The 26,900-nt window shown below is 47.3% G+C and overlaps 1 protein-coding gene and 1 long non-coding RNA gene across 3 annotated transcripts in view; one reads left to right on the forward strand and one right to left on the reverse strand.

Annotated features, from left to right (window-relative positions):
- Positions 1-7,093: 7,093 nt before the first annotated feature.
- SH3RF3 (SH3 domain containing ring finger 3) overlaps positions 7,094-26,900 on the reverse strand; it is a 375,405-nt gene continuing 355,598 nt past the window's right edge. Inside the window, exons 9-10 of one of the 2 annotated variants that reach the window (XM_049650139.1) lie at positions 17,623-17,957; positions 7,094-8,495 (exon numbers count right to left, since the gene is read on the reverse strand). In XM_049650139.1, the coding sequence (XP_049506096.1) occupies positions 8,327-8,495; positions 17,623-17,957 (504 nt within the window). In that variant the 3' untranslated portion in view covers positions 7,094-8,326. Of the gene's footprint in view, positions 8,496-10,265; positions 10,459-17,622; positions 17,958-26,900 lie in introns of those variants that run through there. The other variant, XR_007461956.1, reaches the window with a different exon arrangement.
- On the forward strand, positions 10,555-16,415 carry LOC125936198 (uncharacterized). Its single transcript, XR_007461958.1, has 4 exons — positions 10,555-10,823; positions 11,650-11,711; positions 13,336-13,423; positions 15,942-16,415. It is a non-coding gene; the product is annotated as an uncharacterized LOC125936198 (long non-coding RNA).

Consider the following 26,900-nt stretch of genomic DNA (forward strand, 5'->3'; position numbering starts at 1 on the left):
TGTGAAGGCACAGGGAGAAGGTGGCCATCTACAAGCCAAGGAGAGAGGTCATAGGAGAAACCACCCTGCTGACACCTAAGACCTCCAGCCTCCAGCCTCCAGAATAGTAAGGAAATGTGTAAGCCACCCCTCTGCAGTACTCTGTATGGCAGCCCTAGCAAATTAACACAGGCATCATGAGTTTGTTCACTGTTTCCATAGTACCAAACAGTATTTTCTGACTGACGCACCAGGGCTCCACCAGGCAGAAATTCCAGGGACGCTTGGCATCTTGCGCAGGATTGTCTTGCCTCCATTCTTCTCTGTGATGCTGGTGCCTAGCACAAGGAATCTTAGGAAACAGCCATTGAAAAAATGAGTACAAGTGGGAGGGATGGAGAGTAGGGGCACATATGTAGAGCAAATGTCCTGAAATGGCTGTGACAAAATGGGCCACATCCTCAGATTTCTGTTGGCAGAAATGTGCTTACCCCCTTTACAGGCAGGAGGGAGCTCCCTCCTGGCTATCTTGGCGTTGCTCATTCTTGCCAAGAATCTGCAGACAGGAGGCAGCTTGAATCTCGTCCTTGAGTGTGCTGGATCCCTCTGACATGTGCTAACAATGCCTGTTCTCAGGCACAGGGATTTACATGTTTCTAGTCACTCCCTCAATGCTGGCCTTCCTCTCCAGGTTGTAAACTCCATCCTTTATATACCCTTCCTCAGGCTGGAGGTGCAGCCTGACACCTGTGAGTGCTCCATTGACATGCATGTCCCAGTGAATGGATGGATGAAGACTGGAACCAGCAAAGGTACACAGATGGATGAACTTCCTCCATGACACTTCCTTTCTGCATCTGGTTCTACTTTTTAGGGCATTGAAGGATGTGACTTCCTCTAAACTAAGAATTTTGGTCCATACTTATGTCCAACTCTGTTGATATTTCCTATTGTACTTTCTTGAGATCTGGTATTTACATCTCACCTTCAGGAATATGGTGCCCTCTGATGGTCCATTTTCTCAGATTTTGCTGGGCTGTTTCTAGGGCCAGTGTCCTGGGGGTTGGGAGAGATGTAACCCTGTGGAGTGGGCACTTGCTGGTTTGGGTTGGCCAGTCACAATCTCCTTCAATTTTGCCAGCAGCACTATAGGGGTGTCTTGCCTCCATCTTTAATCCATGGGGTTTGGCTGGGTGAGAGTTCAGGGACAGCCTTTATCTTAGGTCCCATCAGTTAGCAAATTCCTGCCCTCTGTTCACAATGGCTGAGTCAGGGAGATAAGCATGGGCCCACAATGAACCTGTGGGGTCAATCCCAGGATTTTGTCTGGGGCCACTGAGAATAAGAAGCTCTCTTTCTGCAAGAGTGGCTAAGGTATTAGTAATCCCAAACCTGAGGGTGGTGTAGAGAGAGCCTGCTGAGAAGGGAGCAAACATGGAGGACAAGAAAGCCAAGAGATACCCAAGAACAGCATATGAGAACCTGGATCCAGTTGTACCTGAAGTAAAATATACCTAAACTAGTTTCTTAATGGATATATGATTGGTATTTTGGGCATGAAATTCTACACATTGTAAGATGTTCACCATCCCCAGTTCCCACCAGCAAAATGAAAGAAGTTTCCCTAGTCATTAAAACAACCAGAACCACCCCCATTACTTTCATTTATCCCAGATGGCTGCCCTTGGCTTTTCAGTTACTTGAGTCAAGAATTTCCCCCTTTTTATTTATTCCAGTGGGTTTTCTGACATTTTCAAATCATGACTGACAGTTTGTCAACATTTTTGGGTGTCAGGGATTTAATCCACAGCATACCAGTTGATCTTGGTGTAGCCTGTCAGAGCACAGGACTAGTTCTGAGGAGCCAATGGCTAGCACAGGCAACCAGCAACATGGACAAATGAAAAATTGCCCAATTCTGGTTCTGGAAAATGGCACTGAGGGATAGACCACAGCATATCAGGGCCAGCCTTGGATGTTGGGGCAACATCTTGACCTGAATCAGGATACCTCTAGCTCACAAGCCCAAGAGGCACTCCCTTGTAGGCAGCCAAACGTGGCCTCCTTTGGGAGATTAAGATAACCACTTAGAAGGGCAATATCAAGTGAAAATGAGAACTCCCAACATGTTCAAATCAATAAGGATCATTACAAGATCCATAAAGATGGTGACAGGGTCTGTGAGGCCAAGCCAGTGGTGGAAGCTGGCCTGAAGGAGAAGGGATTCAGGCCTTAGCATTTTTCTGAGCACCACAAGCTTTATGAGGGGTTGCTGTGTCCTGCCTCTGCATGTTGGGTCTAAGCAAGAGAGAAGCACTTATCTCAGCATTAGAAGGGACCTAGAGATGCTCTAGTCCTTCCTTCTCTCTAGTATGGGCCTAGGGTGTGTTTTCTTAGGCACAGTTTAGAGTAACCAATAACCATCAATGACTCCCACACCTATAGGACAGAGCAAAGACTTCTCCTAGCATTCAAGCCAGTGTCAACCATGGCTCCCCCATGTCCTAGTGTGTGGTCTCACAGCAGGCATCAGGCCTTGTGTTGTCTCTGATTCTCCATCTATAAATAGTACAATAGCAGCACTCACTTGACAGCAGAGTAAGTGTTGGCTGCTACAACCATCATTTTTAGAATTTCTGCTGCGTTCAAGAGCGAGCCAGAGTATTGGATGTCAGAAGTCCTGGCTCTGCCACTCATTTAACTCAGAGCTAATAATATAATTTCTTAGAGTCTTGATTTCTTCATCTATGAAATGGGAATAAGGATCATACCTCAATGAGATGTTGTAAATAAAAGATTTTTAGTATGTCAGTCCTTCCGTTTGGAAGGGCCCCAGGCCCTGGCCTCCCCTACCCTCTAAAAAGCACAGTTTAGGGAGAGATTCACAGAGAGGCCTCCAAGGGGCTTGGCTTCCTCTCCCATGAATCTTCACACAACTCTGGGCACCTCTACCAGATTAGCCCATCTTGTTACTGGCCAGTTGTGTGTTGTTCTAGCAGCTCTGCTGAGGGCTGGCTGCTCTCAGTCCCTATCGCTGGCTCTGCAGCAGCCAGTATGTCTCTTCATGCAGACATTTTTTATTTTTTTATATGAAATTTATTGTCAAATTGGTTTCTATACAACACCCAGTGCTCATCCCAACAGGTACCCTCCTCAATGCCCATCACCCACTTTCCCCTCCTTCCCACCCCCCATCAACCCTCAGTTTATTCTCAGTCTTTAAGAGTCTCTTATGATTTGCCTCCCTCCCTCTCTTTTTTCCCCCTTCCCCTCCCCCATGGTATTCTGTCAAGTTTCTCAGGATCCACATAAGAGTGAAAACATATGGTATCTGTCTTTCTCTGTATGACTTATTTCACTTTGCATAACACTTTCCAGTTCCATCCATGTTGCTACAAAAGGCCATATTTCATTCTTTCTCATTGCCGAGTATTCCATTGTATATATAAGATATACAATATATCTTTATTATATACATATATATAATATGTATGGTGGGCATATTATATATGCCTTATATATATATAGTGTATATATATATATATAACCACAACTTCTTTATCCATTCATCAGTTGATGGACATTTAGTCTCTTTCCATAATTTGGCTATTGTTGAAAGTGTTGCTATAAACATTGGGGTACACGTGCCCCTATGCATCAGCACTCCTGTATCCCTTGGGTAAATTCCTAGCAATGCTATTGCTGGGTCATAGGGTAGATCTATTTTTAATTTTTTTGAGGAAGCTCCACACTGTTTTCTAGAGTGGCTGTGCCAGTTCATGCAGACATTTAAATGAATGCTGGCCTATGGAGCTTCTCCCCGGGAAAGAAGACCCAGTGCTCCCCCAGTGTAGATATGCCACCTTGTAAGTTAGAGGCAGAGATGTTACTCCTCATAAAATCCACAGGGACTGAGGCCCCAGCCAGAGGTTCAGCTCACTGGTGGATGGTGACGAATGTCCGCTATTCAGGATGAATGGTTGAGCTTTCTTGATTAGAACACTATTCTCCCTGTGGGTATTAAACCAGCAAAGGGAAGTTAGTCCTATTTGCTCAGTGAGCATGGATTCAGAGCATGGAAAGAGGTTACATGATTTGAAAGTAAAATGGCACCAGGCTCTGCGAGGTTGCCATATCCACCTCTATAGTCAGGGCATCCCTGCCCCAAAGACTTGCACATTTTGCTGCCAGGCACCCTTTCCTGTCAAATTGTGGTGGGCACTGCCTACATGTCCTCTGGCCCCTTCTTCTCATGCTCTCATGCTTGACATTTTATTTGTATAGAGGGTTTAGGGTCCAGCTTCTGGAGTTGGAGTAGTCTTGAGTCTGGGTCATAGTGTTTCATAAGCTATCTGACCTGAAGCAATTTACCTCACCTCTTCTAACCTTGACTGCTCATCTAGAAAATGAGGATAAAAGTATCTTTCACTGAAAGTGAAAGGGTTGGGAGGGTTAAGTGAGCATGTAGTATATACTTCCTTATTAGAGTGCTGGGCTCTCACTGTATACCCCACTCATAACCTGTGCTTATATACATCCATTTAATTTTTATAGAAGAGTAAAATGGCTCCTTGCTAAGCTTTCTTCCAGCTCAGGTATATATGTGATAGTCAAAGAATATGGGTGGGTGTCTTGGCTAAGAAGTCAGTGAAAGCCTATTTCAGGAAGTGCCCTGTCATGTTTTAGGCTGGTGGGGCAGCCTTCTACCAGGCATTGGTCTGTCTGGCTGATTTAGGACAGGCCCACTTTTCTAGAGGTCAGTGATCTCCTGAAGCCACTCCTGCTGGTGGATTCCAGGCACTTTTCTCCTTGTGCTTCAGAGAACAGCTCCCCACAGCCTGGGTACTCTGAGGGCCAGACAGACAAGGGCAGGGCCATGAATATGCTGGTTTTGGAGGCCAATTCTAGGCACTTCTGGAATTGATGGACTTGAATAACCACCAACACAAAATGCTTTCCCACAAGATAGGAAGTTGAGTCATCTGCAGAAAGTCACTCTACCTTCCAGGCAAATGAGCCACTGGAGGGGAGCTAGAGGTCCTGCACACCCACCAACCTGTGGCTCAATACTTACTGTCTAGCCAGTGGATCTCCGGCATGTGTTGCAGATAGCTGTCTGGACAACCCTGGTCTCCTTAATGGCCCACCGCCCTGCATTCTGCACATGGAAGCTCTCTGAGGTGGTGGAGGTGTAAGCCAATGGAATGGCCAGCAGAGGGATGCAGGGTGACACCTTCCCTGTTATGCTCCTATCCACTTGGACATTTCTGCTCAGACCCTCTCAGCTTCTGCCCCAACCTCACTGCTCCCATCATCCAGACAAAAGACCTCTCCATGTTCATTTTTATTTAAAGACTCAGAAACACAGGCATCATAGTTTGTCATCACTGTCAAATTCATCCAAAATCACACGCTGAAATTTGTGTGTAACAAAAACATTGGTGTGTGTGTGTGTGTGTGTGAACTGTGCAAAGTACAAAGAACTTCTCAGCCAGGCAGCTGAGCTTGTTTGGCGTGCCAGAGTCTGGAATTCGTAATATGAAGCTGCCAGGGAAGTGCCTGCCCACTGTCTCCCCACTCTGCTTCTGTGGCCCTTTGGTGGACCAGTTGTCCTCATCCACTGACCTTGCTCAGTGGTGCCTATGAACTCTACTGCATTCCTCAAAGCAAGTCACCTTGGCTGCCAAATGCCACTGATAACCAAGATGTGTAAGTTGCTGGGCCAGGGTAGACAGTGAGGGTTCAGGTAAGGTGTTGGTTTCATCTTAGTAGCCAAAATGAGTTTGTCCATTAGGGAAAGATATCCCAAAGGGTCTAATTCTGCTCTTGCCCTTGTCTGTGGGCCAAATGGTCATGAAGGCTGATGGATTTGGCTGAATATGTTTTAAAATACCCCAAGGCACCAGGGCTGGTTGTGTACTTCCCTACTCTCTGGGAGCCCCACCTGAAAGGATGTCCTGGTGATGCCAGCCTGGTTAAGGCTGGCCTATGGCATCCCTTCCTTCCCAAAGTCATACCAATACCTGACCCAACTCTGCCACAAGAAGGTCCAGCTGATGCCTTGCAAAGGCACTGGATACTCGCCTAGCTCTCTGCTGTGAGGGGTGCTGGGCCCTGGTGGGGGGCTGCCTCACCCACAGTCACTAGGCTGTTTATCAATTCCTACCTACCACGAGCATTGTGTGGGTGGTGGCTGAGAGAGGAAAGAAGGTCCAAGTTAGTCTATTCTGTTGCTTGGTAACTGCCTTCGTTAAAAAAAAATAAAAAGGCTTTCCTTAGTATCTGGGAATGTGAGTTAGTTCTGGTCTCACTGAGGAACACGTGTCTCCCTCAGTGTGTTAATCCATGCACATTTTTGGTGATGGCATGATTTTAAACAAGCACATGATTTTTGTGCATGGCAGACAACTAATTTGGCACCAATGGCAAATGGATACCTTCTGGTTGTCATTAACTCATGTAGGGCTCCCTGGGTTTAAGTTGGATTTCGTCTTTCTTTGATTCAGAACAAATTTCTCAAGTCTATTAAATCTATGATTATCTGGAGAGAGGAGAAGAGCCTTTGTCTAGGTGTGATCCCACCATCATGGTAGCCACCTGGCAGTAACAAATAGCCAAGTCACATCCCCAAATAGGAGCCCTGAAAATAAGTGTTTTGTATTTCAAAGGCATTCCACCAGGCAAGGGAATGTGTTTCTGGATTTTGTTGCATCATCGAAAACCAGGGAGATCCTATGTTACCAAAGGCTAATTTAGTCAGCCTAATTTAAACTTGAGTCGCTTTATAAAAATAAAGAGAGAGGGAGTTTATGAACTGTGACTCTGAACTGACAAGAATGTATTCTTAAGGTGTGAATCTCTTGAGAACAAGACTGCCTGCATGACAGGGCTTCTCCAGTCTGTTTCTATGGCAGGTCTGGGCTGCTGGACTCATGAAGAGGCCTCAATGGACGCCACCCAGGGCAAGGTCCCAGGATCAAAGGTATTCTTCATCCTCTCTCTTCTCCCAGCTCCCTTGAATTCTTCAAATCTGCAGCAATGCCTCAAATCCCTTGTTCTCCTCATTGTACTTCCAGTCTCTAGACCAATATTTGTACTGCCTGATAGGGACACATTTATTAAAAAAAAAAAAAAAAGACAAACCCATCATAGGGTGGGAAATCTGAATTGTGGTTAAAAACTACACATTTCAGTAGTGAGAAATCATACTTTGATAATGCTAATTGTAGTCATTTTCTCTAAAGCAATAAAAGGAAAATTCTGCCTTCCTAGGCTGGGGTTGACCTTCATGTTCTTTTTACTGCCACACAAAAGGCAATTATAGTGACCCTTACTTGAAATGCTTCCAGTTCTTGAATAATAATTACCACTGTCTAGACATAGCATGGGGCTTTGGTAAAGGTTTAAAGAAATTGGCTTTTTCTAAACTCCCTCCAACCACTTAAATGGATTCCCTCTTATCCACAGAATAGTAGCCAACACTGATATTGAGTGCGTGGACTTTTCAGTTTTCCAAAATTCACATGGTACATATAAAAATTCTGCCCACTTGATTATCATCTCAGACATTTTTTCTTTCAAGCTCAACCAAGTCATTATTGGTTTTACAAAAAGGCAGCACCAGATGTATGAAAAATAGGCAATGTATGACCTATTAGAAATATAGAAAGTCTAACAGCTTTACTTTAAAAAGATGTTGTAAGAAAGAAGCAATGCAAAGGGACAGTGGCGGCAAAACGAAACATGTGGCTTATAATACGATGGGCAGGAAACAAAGCCAAGTGCGATCTTGCGCCTCCAACAGGAGCTGCATGCTGGGCTTCCCCAGGGACTCTGGGGACACAGCAAAGGCCCTGGGCCAGGAACACCCTTGCTGAGTGGCCAGGTGGCAGGTGACTGAGGTATATAGAGAGGTGATGGAGCAATCTGGACCCCCCCCCCCCCAAGAAGCCCAGGGCAACCCATAAAGACAATCTTCAAACGCCCTGGGTGCCATGCCCACCACCCAACCCCCACAGCCCTTCTGCAGCTTTCGGCCTTGCATAGGCAGCAAACAAGAATGCTGCAGCTTAGCAGTAAGTCACAGAGCAAATCAACCCGCATCAGCAGCTTCTCTTTTCAAAGATATTTCTTTACAGTTTACGCAGAGGGAAGCATTTTGTCAGAGAACAACCCCAGGGTGTGCTCTTGGTTGGGGGTTGTGGGCTCCCACCCCCATCCAGGGTGGCCATGTCAGGAGCCTTGAAAGGGACCTGGGACCCTCAGGACAGCCTTGACTTCCCTTGTTGTGCCCTGGGGATCCCAGGGAGCCTTCATGCCTGGGGAGTGGGGTGTGGAGAGTGTGTCCTCAGAAGCTCTCTACGAAGCTTCCCGGGAAGAGACCGGTGCGGCCATTCCTCTGCAGGGTCCCCTTGTACCAGCCGTCCTCACGCTTCTTGTGCACAAAGACAATGTCACCTTCCTTCAGCTCGATCTCTGCCTCGCTCTGGGGAGGGTAAGAGACCACCACGCGGTACCTGGTGGGGGGGGAAACAGATACCACATTGGGTGAGTCTGACCCTAGGCTGGAGGATGACACCCCAGGGCCTGCTAGCAAGGTCTCTCTCTTTGTTCTTCCTTTCCTTTTCCCCATCTGGTGTAATTATTATAATTTGGGGTTACTTCCCCCACTTTTAAAAATTTCTACTTTGATTTTAATTTTTACACCACCTTTTCATTTTTTTAATTAAAATTAAAAAATAATTTCCCCTCCATGTCCTTTTGGAGCCCGATCTATGCAGCTGGAACATTTCTGCCTGAGAGACAGTCTCTCCCTCCAGCCCATTTTGGACAGTGGCCTCCTCTGAGGTGGGGCCTGGGACAGCCACTTCAGTCCTGGGGCAGGCACTGGGGTATGGGCGGGACACTTAGTTGTGTCCTCAGTTCTGTCCTGTCCTGGCTGCATGATGCCAGGCTAGTTGTCCTGACCTCTGGAGTGTCAGCTTCTTTGTCTGAGGAACAGGGAGGGTGGGGGACGCCTCTTAAATGGATGTCCTACATGATGTGTGAAACTGTTCTGGACCTTGTATGGTAAAACGGTCACTCTTTTTAAATGTGCTCCTTACCTTAGCACCTGAACTGGATGAAATCACATCATAAATGAAGCCCAATTTTTTACACATCTCATTTCCGAAAAACCTGGGTGCTTCCCTGCAGCCTCTGAGGCCTCTGTGGAACCTCATTTCAGACCAACATGACATAAAATCCAACTGGAGACATAATTGTTCCCATAGGGGAGTCAAAGTGGAGCTGTGGGCCTGAGCTCTAACCTAGCACAGACCCCTGAGGACCCCTCATGGCTATGGCAGGTCCAGGGCATGGGTGGGCACTGGGTGCTGCCACGCACAGCTCCCTGAATCTGAGACAAATCTGACCCTCTGGCTGGCAGCTGGCTGGGGATCCAGAGCCCCAGGATCAAGCACACATCCCACACCACACACCTGTCCACCGGGCCTCAGAGGAAGGTTAAAAAGAAGTTGTGCTCACTCTAAGGGTCAATGTTCTAAAACACCACCAAAGGCAAACCAGCATGTGTCCTGGTGCCCATGTTCCTCGCTGCTGCTCAGCCTGTCTGGAATCTTCTGTCCCCACCCTCCAGACAGCTGTGCCTCCCTGCCCCCTCAGGGAACTCCTCAGGGGCAGGTGTGCTCAACACTAGACTGGGCCTGCACCTCAATGCTGAGGGGGAGGAGGGAGGAGCTGAGAGGGACCTGCCCACCCCACTGGGCATGTGAGGTGAAGCTTCTCTGCAATGTCCAAGTCTTAACTGTGGATAGGTTTTATAGCCGGGAGGATGCAACCACTCTCCATCCCTGAAAACCCCTAGCTGGAAGTCGCTCCAGAGCCTACATCTGGAGAGTTACACCCACATCTGGAGGGTTCCTCTCTGGTCATGGAGCCTGCCCCACTTGGGACCCCTGCTGGACCCTTGCTCCACTCCAGGTTCTCTGCAGTCAGCAACCACACAGTGAAAACATAGGCAGACCACAGCCTTCCTCTGCTCAGAACAGAAGCCAAAGTTGGGGAAAGGCTTCTGTGTTCTCTTTGCTCTCTGAGCACATGTGCACTCCTCAATCTCCCCCAGCTCAGGACTCCCTTGCCCGGGCTGCTCTTGCCTGCCACTTCCTTGATGCTCTCTCTGGAGCAATCCCGCCTTCCACAAGCCAGCTGGGCCCTGTTCACCATGCTTAGTGCTTAGCACAGGTCTCCCACACTAGCATGCAAGCCCCCAGAGCAGCAACTGTTACCCCATGCTCCCTGCGGTGTGCCCAGTGCCTAGGACAAGACTTGCACACAGGAGCACTATTCATACATGCAGGAGGGCATCTGGAGGCCTGGGGGTGGTGCTGTCAGTCAGATGGAGCTGCTGGGGAGCCAGAGTAACTGGGTAGGCGGAGGCACAGAGGTGTCAGTGGCTGGTGGCAGCTGGCGCGGAGAGGTCCAGTGGTGCCTGTATCTGGGCCTGCAGCTCCATAGCAACCACCCAGCAAACAATGCCTCCCCCCAGCCCACAGTGTACACTTCAGCTCCTGCTGTCAGCCACTGGCCATAGGAGGGGAACGTTGGCCAGACTAATGGCCCAGGAGCAGGATGACCAGCAGGCCTTAGGGGACTGGGTCATCCATCCATGCATAGGAGATGAACCTGGGAGGAACCACATACTGGGTGGTTGGCAATGCTGGGACTCAGAGGCCCAGGGCCTGACCTGGACTAGAAAGGCCACCCCCAGGAGGCACTGTCCTGCTGCTCCCCTCTTCCCTGGCAGTGCCTGGCTGTGGTCCTGGCCCACTGGCTGGGGCAAGAAGGTGGGATATTCCTTTTCTCTCAGTCTTCCTTGGGCTGTCGGCTGTGAAGGCCTGTCCCCTGGGTCCTGTCTCCCCCATAAGCCACAGCCATACACATGGCCTCTGAAAGAGATCATCCAGGTGTCCCAAGCAGCTGGCTGTCCTGAGGATCCTCAAGGGGCTCTAAATGTGAAGCCTCTGACCTGTATATTCTGCTTTTGGAAAACCAGGACATTATAACCAAAAGAGTTCCTATGTCAGCATTTCTTCAAATGTGGCCGTAGACTTCAGGGCCTCTAGGTCAGAATCCTGGCTCTGTGCCAGACCTACTTGATGAAACTGTGGGAATGGGGCCAGGAGTGTGGATTTTCAGCAAGTTCTGTGGGTGAATGTTTAACTTGCGATTGTTTGAGAATTAAGATGAAAGCTCTAGGCAAGTCTTCATTCTCCTTCAACCACCTGCTCAGAGGGCCTGGGGTGCTGGCCCATTGGGGTTAGGACAGGGAAGCCATGGTTTGGGGCATCTGGGATTGGTGCTGTGAAGGCTGAGGAGACAATGCACAGGCAGAGAAGACCCAGGCTCCACTCTGGGGAGCTCACGGTCCCAGGTATTCCAGGTTGTTGAGACCAGGGGGGAGAGAGAAAGGTGGCTCCTGAGTCTGACTTGGCAGGCAAGCAGGGTTCCTACTGCTGAGGGACCAGGGCTGGCCAGGAGTGCTGAGTGCTTTGGAAGGGCTGCAGGTATAGGAGGGTTGGGCCAGTTCTCATAACTCTCTAGGCTCTAGATGCTGGCTTTGGGGGTATAAAGGAGAGAGAAAATACAGTATGCCTCTCGCTTTCCTCTCAGCCCAGAATCTCTGCAAACGGCTGCCTGCTGGCCACTCCCCGATGACAGATGGCCTTGAGGAGGTAGGAATAGTCTGTAAAATCAGTTCCCATACGTCCGGCACTCAGGCCATGTGTGCGGCTACAGAGACCAGCACCAGCCCTATCTGTGGCTCTCTGCCACCCTCCACTTTTTCTCCAAACACCTGCCTCCTTCTCTTCCCCAAGGATGAGAAGGCAAAGAGTGAGATGATTTCTCAGACTTCAAACACAAGTTTTGGCTTTTGCCTCAACTGCCAGATGTGAAGCAAACAAGCAACTCTGAAAATGTAATTTGCTAGAAAAAAAAAAAAGTAATTTGGTGCTTCTGAGTAATTCAATGATTTAATGAGCCCAGATGGATGATGTGGGCCTAATGTATAAGAGTCGAGCATTTAACGTTCTTGTCCAGATCATTCCAAGACTCTGAGCTATTTTTCCTGCTGCATGAAAGTAATTGATACTCCCTGTTATAGACACAAAGGGCCAAATGAACAGTTAAGGACAGCAGCTACTCCTGTGTTATGACTGTGGCGTCATAAATTATAAGAGACTGCCTTGTGCTGAGTTAAGGTTAGGTCAACCACAGCTAATATTCAGACATAAGATTCAGGAAATCAAAAGGCTCAAAATCAGAATGAATTCTTACCACTGCATATTGCAATTAGCTTTATGTGTGAGGTTTGGCATGTCCTCCTCCTGTGTCATCTGCTCTCCTCCTGACAACAGGGGTCACCGGGAGGCCCTCTGAGTGGCAGGCTTTTCAGAGCATTTGCTTCAGTGCCTACTGAGGGCGAGTGACCCCCGAGATGGTGGATGTGATCATCACAGAGCAGTTTCCCTCTAGGAACTTGGAAATAAGAGTATGCCTAAACCCCAAACACTAAGCTACAATATCAGCACATGTATTAGGTGCTTGTTGCTGTTATAACAAATTTCCACAAACTTAGTGGCATAATTTCTTATCTTACAGTTAAGTCAGACATCCAATGTAGTCACCCAGAGTGCATTCCTTTTGAAGGCTCTGGGAGTAATGCATTCCCCTGCTTTTTGCAGCTCTTAGAAGCTGTCTACATTCCTGGCCAAAGGCCCCTTCCTCCATCTTCAGAGCCAGCAATGGCCAGTTGAGTCCTCACACTGCATCACTTTGACCCTGTCTGCTGCCTTCCTCTTCTCCTTAGAGGGACTGTGTGATCACACTGGGCCCGCCTGGATAATCCAGGATAATCTCTCCATTTTAGAGTCAGCTGGTTAGCAACTTCTATCATGCCTGCAGCCTTCATTCCTCTAGGCCATGTAAATCCCCCATGTAAGTCACAGTTTGGGGGATCAGGGCACAGACATCTTTGGGAAGCCATTGTTTTGCCTACCATGACACATAATAGATCAAAAAAACTTAAATCCTAACAAAGCCAAACAACTCACAGGCCAGTAAGAGGTGAGGATAAATAGACTGAGTGTGTGAACATATGGGAGAAAAGACTGTGCCAATAAAAAGTAGAGGAAGGGGTGCCAGGCAACATTGGGGGCACCACCATCTTATTATTGTATATGTCATACCATTTCATATAATCATATATGTCATTTAATATGTTATTATTACTCTTATTATGAATTCATAATTTCCCAGGTATTGATCTATGCATTTTACAAATATTTTAACTATCAGATACGTATTAATATCCCCACTTTGTATATGGGGGAACTGGGACTCGAAGAAATGAAGATGCCTATTTGGGTGAAATGGATGATAAGAGGTAAGTGTGCCGATATTTCAGAGCCACTCTGCAACTTCTCCAAGGTTCAAGAGAGCCAGGAGGCAGGCATCCAGAGGATGGGTGCAGGGCGGCTGGCCCAAGAACTCAGCCAGACCTGCCCAGGGTCAGCATATCCCTGCTGGGGAGATGGGACGTTAGACGGTACTCCTGGATCCCATAACTATACTGCTGTTATGGGTTCCCCAAGTAACCTCCAGAAATGTGGCTCCCTGCACATTGTCCATAGGGCATAACATGTCCAGATGGTCCAAGGATTAGGCTCCCGAGGAAGGGTTAGTAATCGGCACTCTGGTTTACACATCAGGCCTGTGAGTTTGGCTCTTACAGATCTCCTGAGAGCTGAACCTGCCTCTAGTGAGCTGACGTGCAGGCCTGGCCAACCAGACCTGGGGGAGTTCTCCATTGTTCACTCCTCTGGGCGGCCCAAACTTCCTTCCTCTGGGAACAGTTAGGAGAGACACTTCCAGTGTCTTCCTGAATCCTCAGGAGGGAAACTGTTACATCCCAGGGAGTTTGTACATAGGAGACACTCAGAACATGCAAGAGGCAGCCTTGTAGCACCCAGAGCCTAGCCACTGCAGGTGAGAGATGCCCCTTCCTCAGTGAGCTAGTGGTGGAAGCCTTGAATCTGAGCCCCACCTGCCCTTTGCTGCTCTCCCTCCTTCAAACCTTAAAGTGGCCTTGCACACGGCAGGCACTCTGCAGATATGTGGCTTGCAAGTGAGTGCCCAGGGCCTCCATAGCAGGGATTCCTGTTATAGCTGCTCCCCTCCAGCTGTGAGCTAAGTTTTATTCACAAGCCTGCAGGGCCCAAGGCCAAGCACTTTCTGGAGCTGTCCCAGCCTGAAGACTAAGCCTTTCCATTGTTACACCCTTGCTCCAACATGCTGGGGCTTCCTAGGACACAAGGCAGCCTAGGGGCTGCACAGGGTGAGAGAAGGGGGCATTTGGGGGCTCATTAGGCAGCAGTTTCATTTCAGGCTGTATTTTGAAAACTCTCATCACTAATGAGCTTCACAGAGTGCTGGGGACAAGCAGGGTGCCAAAAGTCTCTGGGTACAATAAGCCTTGATTAGATGGAATATTCACAGAATGAGAGTAATTCTCTGATCTTTCTAGTTAATCATGACTTCCATGGTTTAGTAGAACAGGGTATTTTAAGACCTTTTATTAAGGAGTCTGGAAGTTGAGGGATCTAGGGAGAACAGAAACTTAGGGGAGACATGAGAACACCTTTGAAATATCTCAGCCTATCTTTCTCAGGAGCCACCAACTTTGTTACCTGGGGCAGAGGGACTGGGAACCACATTAAGAAATCATAGGCATCTGGGGGTTGGTCTTATGGAAGGATGAAGGTTCTGACATGAAAGAGCTGCCCAAAGTTGGAGGAGGCTCCTTGGAGGGAAATGGAGAAAGAAAGAGAACATGTGTGCCTGTGTGTGTGCCTATGTGTGTGTGTGTGTGTGTGTGTGTGTGTGTGGTGTTTGTGTGAGATGTGAGGTGCCTGTGGTATATGGTGTGTGTGAAGTGTGTGTGTGGTGTGTATGTGTGTGTGGTGTGTGTATGTATGGTATATGGTGTGTGTGCATATGTGGTGTGGTATGTGTTTGGTGTGTGAGTATGGTATTTGTGTGAGATGTATGTTAAGTGTGTGTGGTATGTGTGTGTGTGTGGTGTGTATATGTGTGTGGTGTGGTATGAGGTGTGTGGTGTATGTGTGATATGTGGTATGTGTGGTGTCTGTGTGGTATTTGTGTGAGATGTGTGGTATATGTTGTGCATGTGTGTATGTCTGAGGATGTGCGTGTGTGTGGTATGTGCTATATGTGCACATGTGGTGTGGTGTCGTGTTTGGTGTGTGTGGGGTGTGGTATGGGTGTGGTGGTGGGGTGTGTGTGTGTGTGTGTGTGTGTGTGATGTGAGGTAAGGTGTGAATCCAGTCTCCTCAGGGCCTGGGGGTTTGCTGTGGGGAATGCACCTCACAGTAATGGATCCTGCTGTGACGGAGTTTGGACAGCAAGTATATCTTGAACCAACAAGGGGGTGGTGATCAATTGCTGAGGATCCAGAGGCAGATGCTGATATCCTGGCAAGGCTGTGATACGGTCCATACTGTTTTAAAGCCAGAGACACCAGATCCCTTTGTGGGCAAGTTGCACCTTGGGCAGCTGCTGACCATGCTCCTCAAAGTGGTTCAGAGACCAGGCTCTGTGGCTGGAAAGCCTTGAATTCAATCTCTGGCTTGGCTAGTTACTTTTAGCTGTGTGATCTCGAGCAAGTTACTTAGCCTTTCAAGAAGATGGGGATACTAAATTCATAGGGTTGTTACAAGAATCACCGGAGGTAACACACACAAGGCACCTAGAACAATGCCAGCAGATGCTAAGCTGCATACACAGCATGGCCATTCTGGGTGTTTATGGCCCAAGTCCATACTGATTGTTGAGTGTCTGAATCTCCCCCTGCACAGAGCACAGAGCTTTCATTCTAAAAACAGGTGTAAATATGGACTGACATGACAACTGCTTATCGGAAATCTGTAACCAGCTCATGTTGTCCCTCCGCTGCCTGTGGAGACTGTTCTCTCAGTGGCGCTGGATCTCAACACCACAGCATCAACCCAGCCCTGAAGCCCATCATCTGGGTATGCCTTGGCAAAGTGGACTGCAGCTTATTTGTGTGGTCTGAGAGCTAAGAATGCTGTTGCAATTTTAAATGGTTGAAAAAGAAATCAAAATAATAAAAATATTTCATGACACAAGAAAATTAAATGAAATTAAAATTTTGGTGTCCATAAGTAGAGTTTTACTGGAGTGCCCACGCCCTTTGCTTCCATATTGTCTATGGCTGCCTTCATGTCGGCACAGCAGAGGTGAGAGTTGTGACAGAGACCTGCAGTGTCTGCAGAATTTACTATCTAGGCCTTGACAGAAAAGGCGTGTCACCCCCCATTTAGACAGAACTTAACTAGCCCTGCATTGGCACTGGGGGTTAGTGGATGCTCAGGACAGTGGTGCCCTTCTCAGGCTTCAGCACTGGGGTCCATGGGGAGGAGCTGGCCATCAGGCAGTGAGGCCGAGGTGAGGGAAGATTCAGACAGAAATGCCAGGACTGTTTCCTGAGGAGACTGCTCTCATGTTTACTATTTAAGCAGCGTTCTAACAAAGAAGGCACATGGAAGGGAAAGTACTTCTGTGCTATCCAGATTGGACACCATCACCTCTCACTAGAGTGCCTTCAGCCCTTATCTGAAGCTCTCTAAGGACTAACTCAAATGGCCCCATCAGCTGAGCAAGATGCCAGCCTCTGACCCCTTATAAAAGTCAAGCACATGAGGGCCCTCGGTGGACTCAGTTTACTGCTCTGTATAACTCTAGGCTGAACTCTATGAAATTTCTGGTTTTGGTTAAAAAAAATGAATGTTGTCACTGTTGTATGGTTTAACCCAACAGACTATATACCTTGAGGCCAATTTGGGGGTAATGTTTTATAATTCTAAGATGTCAGAGTGGGTTGAGCCTCAAGAAAAACTGCCTCTGGGGTGGGGTACACAGGCCATGGGACTCAGTCCAGGGGTCCACTCCAGGTTTCCCACAGGGTTGAGGGGAGATAGTCCTCTCACTAGCATCATTGCTCACTCTCTGGGCTCAGTGCCCCATCAGTTCTGCCAAGTTTCCTGATGAATCCCTTGCAAATCCCAAACTCAGGACCCATATGGATTCAGAACATGAAATAGGCTCCTCTTCATTCCCAAATGCTTCTTATCTTTTTTTTTAATGTTTATTTTTTATTTTTGAGGGAGAAAGAGAGAGAAAGAGCAAGCAAGCAGGGGAGGGGCAGAGAGAGAGAGGGAGACATTGAATCCGAAGCAGGCTTCAGGCTCAGACCTGTCAGCAGAGAGCCCGAGGTGGGGCTCGAACTCATGAACTGCGAGATCATGACCTGAGCTAAAGTCAGATGCTCAACCAACTGAGCCACCCAGGCGCCCCCCTAATGCCTTTTATCTGATGCTCACCATCCAAGCTCAGGAACTGAGTAGATGTGGGTAAGAGGGACATTTGGTAAATTTAATCCTCAGAAAATCCCTATTGTCACTGCTCCCCCAAAATGACTCCAATCTCAGAGACCAGCCCATACCAAGGCCCCAGAGGATACGAGCCCACCCTCCCCGCCCTTACCTCTCCCTGGACAAAGGCTTGGGCTCCGGACGGATGGCAGCCATGGAGAGAGGCGCTTGCCTGGAGGGAGATGAGGAGAAGTTCAGATCCAAGGAGCCTGCCTTTCTGTGCAGTGGCTCCATCCCCACTGCACCCTGCATCTCGCTCTCTATGGGGCAGGACCCTGCCCTGCCATGGATGGACAGTGAGGATACTTCGGGTCCCACGGCACCCTGGAGTGAGGTGTCCACTGCCACCAGGGCATCGTGGGTTGGAGAAATGGATGGTGGGGAGCGAGATTTCTTCTTGGTAGACGCCCCAGCAAGAAGCTTCAGCAGCCCACTTTTCTTCTCTTTCTGGAAAGACACACAGAATTGAAATCCAGTGGGTTAATACTCCTAAATGCCCTTGTTGGAGGAGGGAAGTATAATCTTATTTGGAAACTTTAAACATAATCTTGTTAAGCTGGTTAGAGGAAGAAAACAAAGCTAAGACTGAAAGGTTTCCCAACTCTTGTTTTCCTTCCTTTCCCCAAATCTGGTGCAAGTGCCCAGAACAGACCCAGGAGGCCCTGGGGCAGACCAGAAGGTGCTATTCCCAGGAGAGGGTGCTGTTCCCAGGAGAGAGTGCTGCAGGAATAGGGAGGTGGGGGGACGGGGGCACCCTCCCGACAACACACCTCCTCACCATCACAGGACCGTCCCACACCGGTAAGACTCCAAGGAGCCAGGAGTCAACATCATTTGTCTCTCTTTACCTGGGAGAAGTGTGTAATTATTTTACATCAGGCTTCCTGAGATTAGCTTCCTCAACCCCCACCGGGTTTATAGAACCAAAGGTCATGTATCCTAGACACAGCTTCATTTGGAAACTGGGCAACACTGTATTCAAACTTTTCTGGCACAAAATTATTTATACCACACAAGAAACCTGCAGTGTGCGTGTGCGCGCGAGCTCATGTGTGCATCACATATATTGCCCAAGAAAGTCATTTGCAGGCAGGGAGGACCCGAGCTGAGCTCTCAGAGCTGAAGCAGCCCCCCATGGGGGCAACTTCTCCTCATGCCCTGAATTCTGTCAATGGGAAACACCCTGATAAAACTGCTTCACTCAGCAGGTGGCTTCCTTATCTTAAGAGACCTATTACAGGATATGACAACATTCAGGTCGTGGCTCTTTACATACAAAACTAATGAGATAATCAGAAGAATCTGCCCTTATAATCATGAGGCTATTGATACGCTCTCCTACTAGGATGTGTAGACACCTCTCCTGCTCCATAGTTCACTCCCAGTTCTCATGGAGGACTCCCCACCCCACACCCCACACCAGTGGCAGGCATGACCAGTATAGGGTCTTCATCAGAGGACCCACTCTCTTGGCCCTGAAGGAGCTTCTCTCCTTAGTCTCACATCCTGGGAGCTCAGAGCAGACTCTCAATATGTAAATGAGAGCCAGGCTGGGGTGGCAACACAGACCTGGAGAAAGAAAAGATCAAGGAAGTGTCCTTGGGTGGCCTGGACCAGCCACCATGTTTGCTCTGAATTCTGCATATCACTGTCAGTGAAGGGGCACCTCAGCCTCCCTCAGCATGTGCTGATTACACTGAAGCACATAAGGAAACATGAGAAACATTGCTATCTAGAGAGTTGTTTGTGAAAGAAAGTGTGTACATGCAGAGGTGCTTTTAGAACAACACGCTTGCCTTGGAATCTGACCATTTTTATGGCTTTAATAGAGTTCAGCTTTTTAATGTTCAATGGAAATTAGGTGGCAGGGCACATGGCGTAAAACAATGGCAGCACACGGAAGTCTGAAAGTATAGCCACTGAGTCAGTGATGCCTATCAAAGAGTCTGCTTTGGTCACAGGGCTCAGTAGACCCTGAGGTGGATAGAAGGCAGACATCCTCTTCTCACCTTCCCTGCCTGCAGGGTTAGAGGCTACTGGCGGATGATTTCAGCATCACCACACTGATGCTGAAATCTTCTTAAAATTCACATATTAGGGATATGCATATCCTTAAGCTAAGTCAATAACATTTTAGTATGAACAAGTCCATGGTTTTTTTCCTCTACTGTTAGCACTGATATTGACAGAAAGAAGGGAAGTAGATGTCCTGAAGACTGTCCATAGTGAGGAATTTCTGGCATGGGTGAGCCCCAGGCTGGTGGGGAGCAGGTTGGTGTGGGGTAATGCAGCAAAGGGCAACCCTCTCTGTTTATGTTTCCTAGCTCTGTCCTGCTTCAACATCCATAAAGGAGTTCTGTGACACACTTAGGAGAGTTTCACTAGTTTGGCCACGAGGGGGCACCACATATCTGGCTCAGAGGGATCCCTGTCTCCCAAGTAGCTGGGGCTCCTGAGGCCACTGCCATTGAGAGGTGCTGGTGGGTGGCAGTGTGTGTCTGGTTCCTCATGATGACAGTCTCCTAATCTGAGACCATGAAGCGGAGGGCACTAGAGATAGGAGGACACAGTGTAGGCGTGAGGGGTGGTGTCTGATATTTCACAGCCCTCTGGGGGCTCCGGAAGGATGAGCCTGCCCAATGAGTCTAGGGAGCCATGTGGACACCCAAACTAAACACCCAGATGCACAGAATGCAGGTCGAGTATCACAAAAGCTACATGCTATCAAATTCTCAAATTCCAGTTATTAATCCAATGGGATGGTGAAGCTGGAGACTGTACAACTTCAAGAATTGTATACATACATAAGCATATGCACTTACATAAAATTATGCATGGTGTGAAATGGATCTGCAGCCCAGCCAAAGCCCTGAGGGGACAGGAGCCACTGCCTGGCATAGTCTGCAGTCCCTGAAGGGCTATGGGTTGACCTGCCTTTGCTGCTGCCATCTTGGGCTGGGCCTAGCTCATAGAGATCATAGGAAAGGGTGCAGGCCAGCCCTGGCATCAGGCCATGTAGTCTTCTGGAACCAGAGTGTGAAGCCTGGACACTCGGCCAGCAAACATGTGTGGAGCAATTTGACAATGCAGGGACAGCCCCTCTGGGCCATGATGCTGGAGTGTCAGCTGGTCCTGCCAACAATCCATAAGTCAGGGTGCACATGCCCAGTGGGGGAGCACCTGCGTGCAAGATGCGGCCAGTGTCCCGGTCAAAGGGGCTCCATGTGGGAAAGCGTTTTCACAGTGACTGTCCCCATGCCCCTGGGACAAGTGTTGGCTGCACCATATCCACCTACCTCACCTATATTCAGAGCTAGTGTCCCTGGCCTCTTCTACATATGAATTAAAGGTGGAAGGAGATAGAATGAGGACGTGCCCAGGGCAGGTAGGGAGCCTCCTGTTAGAAGTTTCAGGGGTAAGGGGCACCTGGGTGGCTCAGTCAGTTGAGCGTCTGACTTCGGCTCAGGTCATGATCTCATGGTTTGTGGGTTTGAGCCCCGCGTCGGGCTGTGTGCTGACAGCTCAGAGCCTGGAGCCTGCTTCGGATTCTGTGTCTCCCTCTCTCTCTGTCCCTCCCGACTAGTGCTCTGTCTCTGTCTCTCAAAAATTAAATAAATGTAAAAAAAAAAAAAAAAAAAGAAGTTTCAGGAGTGAAACCATGGCCCTTCTTGGGACATCCCAGCAGGTTAAAAAGATAAAAGGAACTGACCAGGGCCCAGTTGTCAGCCAGCATGACAGCTCTTGTGGTCCATATGGTGGTGTCCTGCCTCATGAGCAAAGAAGAGGTCTGATCAACAAACACTCTGTTGCAAGACACAGCCACAGGACAGAAAGCCCTGGAGCCACAGGCTGTACCACAGTAGGGTGTGTTGTGAGGGGAAGATAAAGCCACTGGTCTGCTTAGCATGTTTGCATGGAAATCCAGCCTTAGCTGTGGTTTGGAAAGAGGTGCATGAATGTGATGGATAATTTTCCTGTCTCAGTTTTCCAGGATTAAGTATGACTGATCACTTTCTTAATTTGACTTTGGCAAATACTTATGTCATGACTGGAATACCCTCTCCTTCGCTGTCCATGACAGAATTCTGCTAATGCCTTCAGGATCCAGTTACTACAAGTTGCTGTGAAATTTGGTGAACTATCATGCACACAGAATTCATGGAATATGGATGTAGATATTCCAAGCCCTTCCCCTGGTGGCTGCCCTATTCTGGGTGATGTATGTTAGAATCAGCTAATGGGCACTTTGAAGGTGGTGGGAAAAGGCTCACCAATCAATTTAGGGGCAACACCATTGGACAATAAGAGGTTTTAGAGGATACAATTTCGGGTTAATGTGGGCTAAAAGTTTATTAAAGAAAGATGGATTTGTTGGGGTTTCTCCAGGGACCAGGACTAAATTAGGGACTTTTATGAGCCCAGTGAGATGCAGAGAATGGTATCCCCTTTATATTTTTGGAGCTCACTTTAGGTATGTTTTAGAGGAGTCACTGCTTTCCTACACAACTTTGTGTCAGCATTCTGCTGTCTCCATCTGTGGCCTAAATTCCCCTCTCCTGAGGAGGGTCACTTTCCATCCCTAGGTTGCTCTGAATGGCCATGGTGCAGCCATTTCAGCCTTGTGGGGGTCCTCTAGTCTGAACTGTGGGAACAAAATGCCTGCCTCCCTCTCATCTTCTGTCTTCTCCCCAAATGAGTGATAAGCTACTTACTGCTTGCCCTCTGTGAGGCCGTTCACAGCTCCCCATGCAGACAACCTGCCCTTGCTGCCTGCCTCCTCTTCCTCTGTCAATGGAACAGGATAGGAGCACAGGGGCAGCCCAGGCTGGTGCATGAATACCTAGCTCTGAGTCCTGATTCCACCGACACCAAGTTGTTAAGATGACAAATGGAAGAGTGCTTTTTAAACTACGAATGCATGTTACAAATACTTGATTGTGTGGCTGTTTTTATGACGTGTTTATATGATGTGCTATTTTTAGGTTTTTGCAAAACACCTACAACCTAGTTAGCTCCCAGTACATTTTTGTTAAAGGAATAAAATCCATTTCACTTCCACCTGAGGCAGTTGTGTCACTGTTAACCCTCAGATTGCCTTGAGAAATCTCCATAGGCCAACACAGGGTCTCTTGGCTCTCCAACTTTAGGTACAAAGAACCAACCAGAGAGTTGGATAGAATGTAAATGTTAGCCCCACTCTCAAAGATTCTAATTCAGCAGGTCTGATATGGGGGCAAAAAAAGTGATTCTGATCCAGAACCCAGGAAGGGATCAATTATAAGCCAATGGTCATGTGTCAACCTGTTAATGATTTCAGAAGACTACAGATAGTGCTGTAAAAACCCAGAGAAGGGACCAGCTGCATGGGAAGGTGACAAAACAAGGAAATAGGTTCACTGAGCACCTACTAAATTCCCAGTCCAGGGGACTTGCATGGGTTTTAAAGCTGTGTTTTGGAATATTGGTGTGGATTGATGTGCTGATTCTGATCTGAGGGTCTGAGCTGTCCACCAGCTCCCAGGTGGGGTCAGCCTCCCCAGTTGTACTTTGAGTGGCAAGGGCTAGTGAATGAGTAGAGGTTCAGCAAACAAGGCAGGTCACATCAGGCAGAGGCTCAAGCCAAGGACTGCAGGCACCAGATGAGGCTATTACAGAAGTGCTGGCTCTCAAGATACACAAGTACTTTAGAAAAGCCTCCCTCAGCATATAAACAGAGCACAGTCATGTTAGAGAAGAGCTTATGAGTTACATTAAAAAACGTATGTGTGATGCAGTGCCTGGGTGGCTCAGTCAGTTAGGCAGCCGACTTTGGCTCAGGTCATGATCTCATGGTTGGTGAGTTCGAGCCCTGCATTGGGCTCTATGCTGACAGCCAGGAGCCTGGAGCCTGCTTCAGATTCTGTGTCTCCTTCTCTCTCTTTCCCTCCCCTGCTCATGTTCTGTCTCTCTCTCTCAAAAATAAACATTAAAAAAAATTGTGTGTATACACACACACACACACACACACACACTAACACATATATATACACACACACACTAAAATAAAGTCATACCTTACTTTAAAAGAACCATCTGGTAACCTAATATTAAAAAAAGAGACATATTTGAAGGTGTTCATTCATTATAGGAAAACTATAAAACATTTTACATAATAGAATAATAGATTTTCTGTTATGATAAAAATAGGGATCTCCCTAGGGGCCTTAATTGTTTTATAGAACATCAATGTAAAAACTTGGCAAAAGGAAAAAGAAATCTAAAGCTTAAATTAAGAACTGCTGGGAGTTAAGAGTCAACCAAAATTATGGAAAATTCTCTGTGAAATTATAAGAAGCCAAGGGCTTTTATAAATTTGATTTATAAATGTGATGTTAAAATTTTCAGAGATACAATTCATTTCATTAGAATGAAGTAAACATGTAAACGTGACCTATTGTGCCACATTTTTTTTAAATCAGGTTGTCTCCTTTGTTAATGTATGCTAAAGAAGGTGGCCACAGTTCCTCTCAAACAGACTTACCTTCTTAACTCTTTTTTGCTTAGGGCAACATTTACATTCACTGGTCAGGCACACACAGAACACTGGGCTACATACGGTGGGTAGCACATAGACTCAGAATTGATTGCTTAGCCCTGATAGTCTGGAAAAACCTCAGCCTGAAAAATCCCCAAATGTTTGTGCCCGTGGATGAGTACATGCTCTGTTCAAAGTCAGAGGGGCAGTTGAGAACTCTTTACCTTTGAGAACAAAGGATCAAACATAATCACACATTTTCACTCTGCATTTGCATGAACTGAGATCCAGGCAACAATGGTCATAGGTCATGGGTCATGTTCAGATCTTGTGTCAACACTCAGTGACCTGGGAGCATCTGAAGACTCTCTGAGAAAAGCATAGAGATATTCCTCCAGACTGTTAATATCAGTTATTAACAGGGATGATCAGGCATAGGAAGGAGGATCTGGGCAGTATTTGGCTTTTGTGAGACACATTCATATTTGAGTCATTAAGTCAAATGTGTATTTCTTTTTAGTTTAAGAGGGGGAACATAATAAAGGAAAAAACTGCAACCTATTGCTCTGAACATAATAGTACTAGATGTGATGAACCAGAGAGAATTTTTGTTATTAGCTTATGGAGAAGATTGTCTAATAAGACGGAACAGTAGAGGTGGCCTCGAGGCTTGGGCAGATTGGATATAATGATGGGGGTGGACTGGTGGGTGATTTGGTCTGGCTGAGGGATCAGAAGGTGTGAGGCAGATCTAGCCAAAAGGAGGGGTGAGGTGTGCCTGTGAGACGAGAAAGGAAGCGGGACAGCACATTTTGGCGGCTGAGAGGGCCAGCTGAGGGGTCTAAAGTCAGCTTGGCAGACACTGGGAGCTGCACGAAGCAGGGGAGTGAGTGACTCTGGATTGGCAAGGTAAACAGTTTGCGGTCATGGGTGAAGGGACTGAGTGGGGACCGTGGGGCAACAGACAGTGATGGTGACAGTCACAGGGCATTTAAAGGGAAGGTGATGCCAACTCCTACCAGCTGGAGACAGGAGGTGGGGGATATGTGCCCTGCAGCAGTGAACCTGCTCTGTGTGAGCATGGCCCTGGCAAACTCTGGCTCACACAACAGATAAAGAAAGCAAAATGAGTTTAGGAAGATGGTTAAATAATTCTCAGATGCTACATCAACCTATGGGCAGTCAGGAAAATCATGTGGCCTCTGGGAAGGCCAGAGCTCAGAGAAGTGAGGGTGTCAATCCTCACACCTGTTACAATGACCTGCAGCTGTACATTTAGGAAGGAGCTGGTGAGACTAAAACATGGTCAGAGGCCTGATGCGCATGGATTTGTCATGACAAATAGTGCAGGGCCTTCAAGGAGCCTCTAGATAGTCAAACAAGGGACACGGTGCATCCTTATCTTAATATATTGAGATGGGCTCCTAGGTAGCAAGTTATACTCAGAAGTCTTTTGATTAGAATTTTATGTTTGGAAAGTTTCCTATTGGAGATGGGGAAAGGGTAATTAAAAACTATGCCCTGTTAAAATTTTGATGGGGAAAAGCACATCTCAGGTTATGCCTGAACACACAGTTACTCTAAGAGCAGAGAAGGGTTTTTAACAATGTAAATATGCAATGTGTCTTCAGAAAGGGAAGAGGAATTAAAGATCTATCATAAATAAAGTGGAAGAAGTTAACAAGCTAATTAAAAGAGACATAAAAATTGTGTATTTAGCTATCGGCTATTTTAAACATTAAAACACATCTTCAAAAATGCTGCCCTCATAAAAGACCGAAGATGAAAATTGATTCACGAAAATAACGAGGAAGGGAAACAGCAGATAACAGCATGCCAATCTAATTGTGCTTTCTCCAGCTTTTGTTTTTGATGGGAGGGATGCCTGCTGCAGCATGCTGCTTCTCTTGCCCTTCCTGAGGATTGAAACCATTAAGTGAAGGCTTAGTTCAGTGCTCTGCATGTGGCACTATGCTAGGCACTCTGAAAAGGGAGCTGAATGGACAGAAGAAAAAGCAGGGGTTGGATTTGTGTCCTTCGAAGAAGAGCCAAAGGCATTGTGATCACAGTAATTTGTCAGACTCAGAAACAGAAGAAGAACACTCAGGAGCTGGGCCTGGCAAGTGGTTTTAGGTGACCAGCCAAGTTCATTGCAGCAGGAAAGAAAGAGTTCCTGAAGTGGAGGATACTGTCTCCCTGAGGAACTTCAAGCAGATATTCAGCCACATCATGACAGCCTTGGAGACAGATAGAGCTGGGTGTCACTGTCATTTAGCAGTTGACTGATCTTGAACAAGTCACTTAACTGCTCATATGCAAAATGGACAACATAATTATATATATAACTAATTACACAGCAAATTCTTTCTCGAGAACTCACTATGAACCAGGCACTGTTCTAAGTCTTGGACATAATTAGCTCTTAAGTTCTTAAAACAGCTCAATAGAAAAACAGTCTCTGGGATTCTAAACCACAGATGCAGGGTAATCAACCAGAAAGTTGCACAATCTGGATTTGAACCCAGGACTCGATTCCAAATTTTAATGCCAGCTGTAACTGCTTTGCCCTGAGAACTAATCCCAATAGGGCACCAATAAGTGGGAGGCACCCTACAATACACTGTTGAGGTTTTTGTTTTTGGTTTTTTTTAATTTTTTTATTTTTTTTTAAATTTTTTTAATTTTTTTTAATATATGAAATTTACTGTCAAATTGGTTTCCATACAACACCCAGTGCTCATCCCAAAAGGTGCCCTCCTCAATACCCATCACCCACCCTGCCCTCCCTCCCACCCCCCATCAACCCTCAGTTTGTTCTCAGTTTTTAACAGTCTCTTATGCTTTGGCTCTCTCCCACTCTAACCTCTTTTTTTTTT

This window comes from Panthera uncia (assembly GCF_023721935.1).
Source record: "Panthera uncia isolate 11264 chromosome A3 unlocalized genomic scaffold, Puncia_PCG_1.0 HiC_scaffold_11, whole genome shotgun sequence".
Lineage (NCBI taxonomy): Eukaryota > Metazoa > Chordata > Mammalia > Carnivora > Felidae > Panthera > Panthera uncia.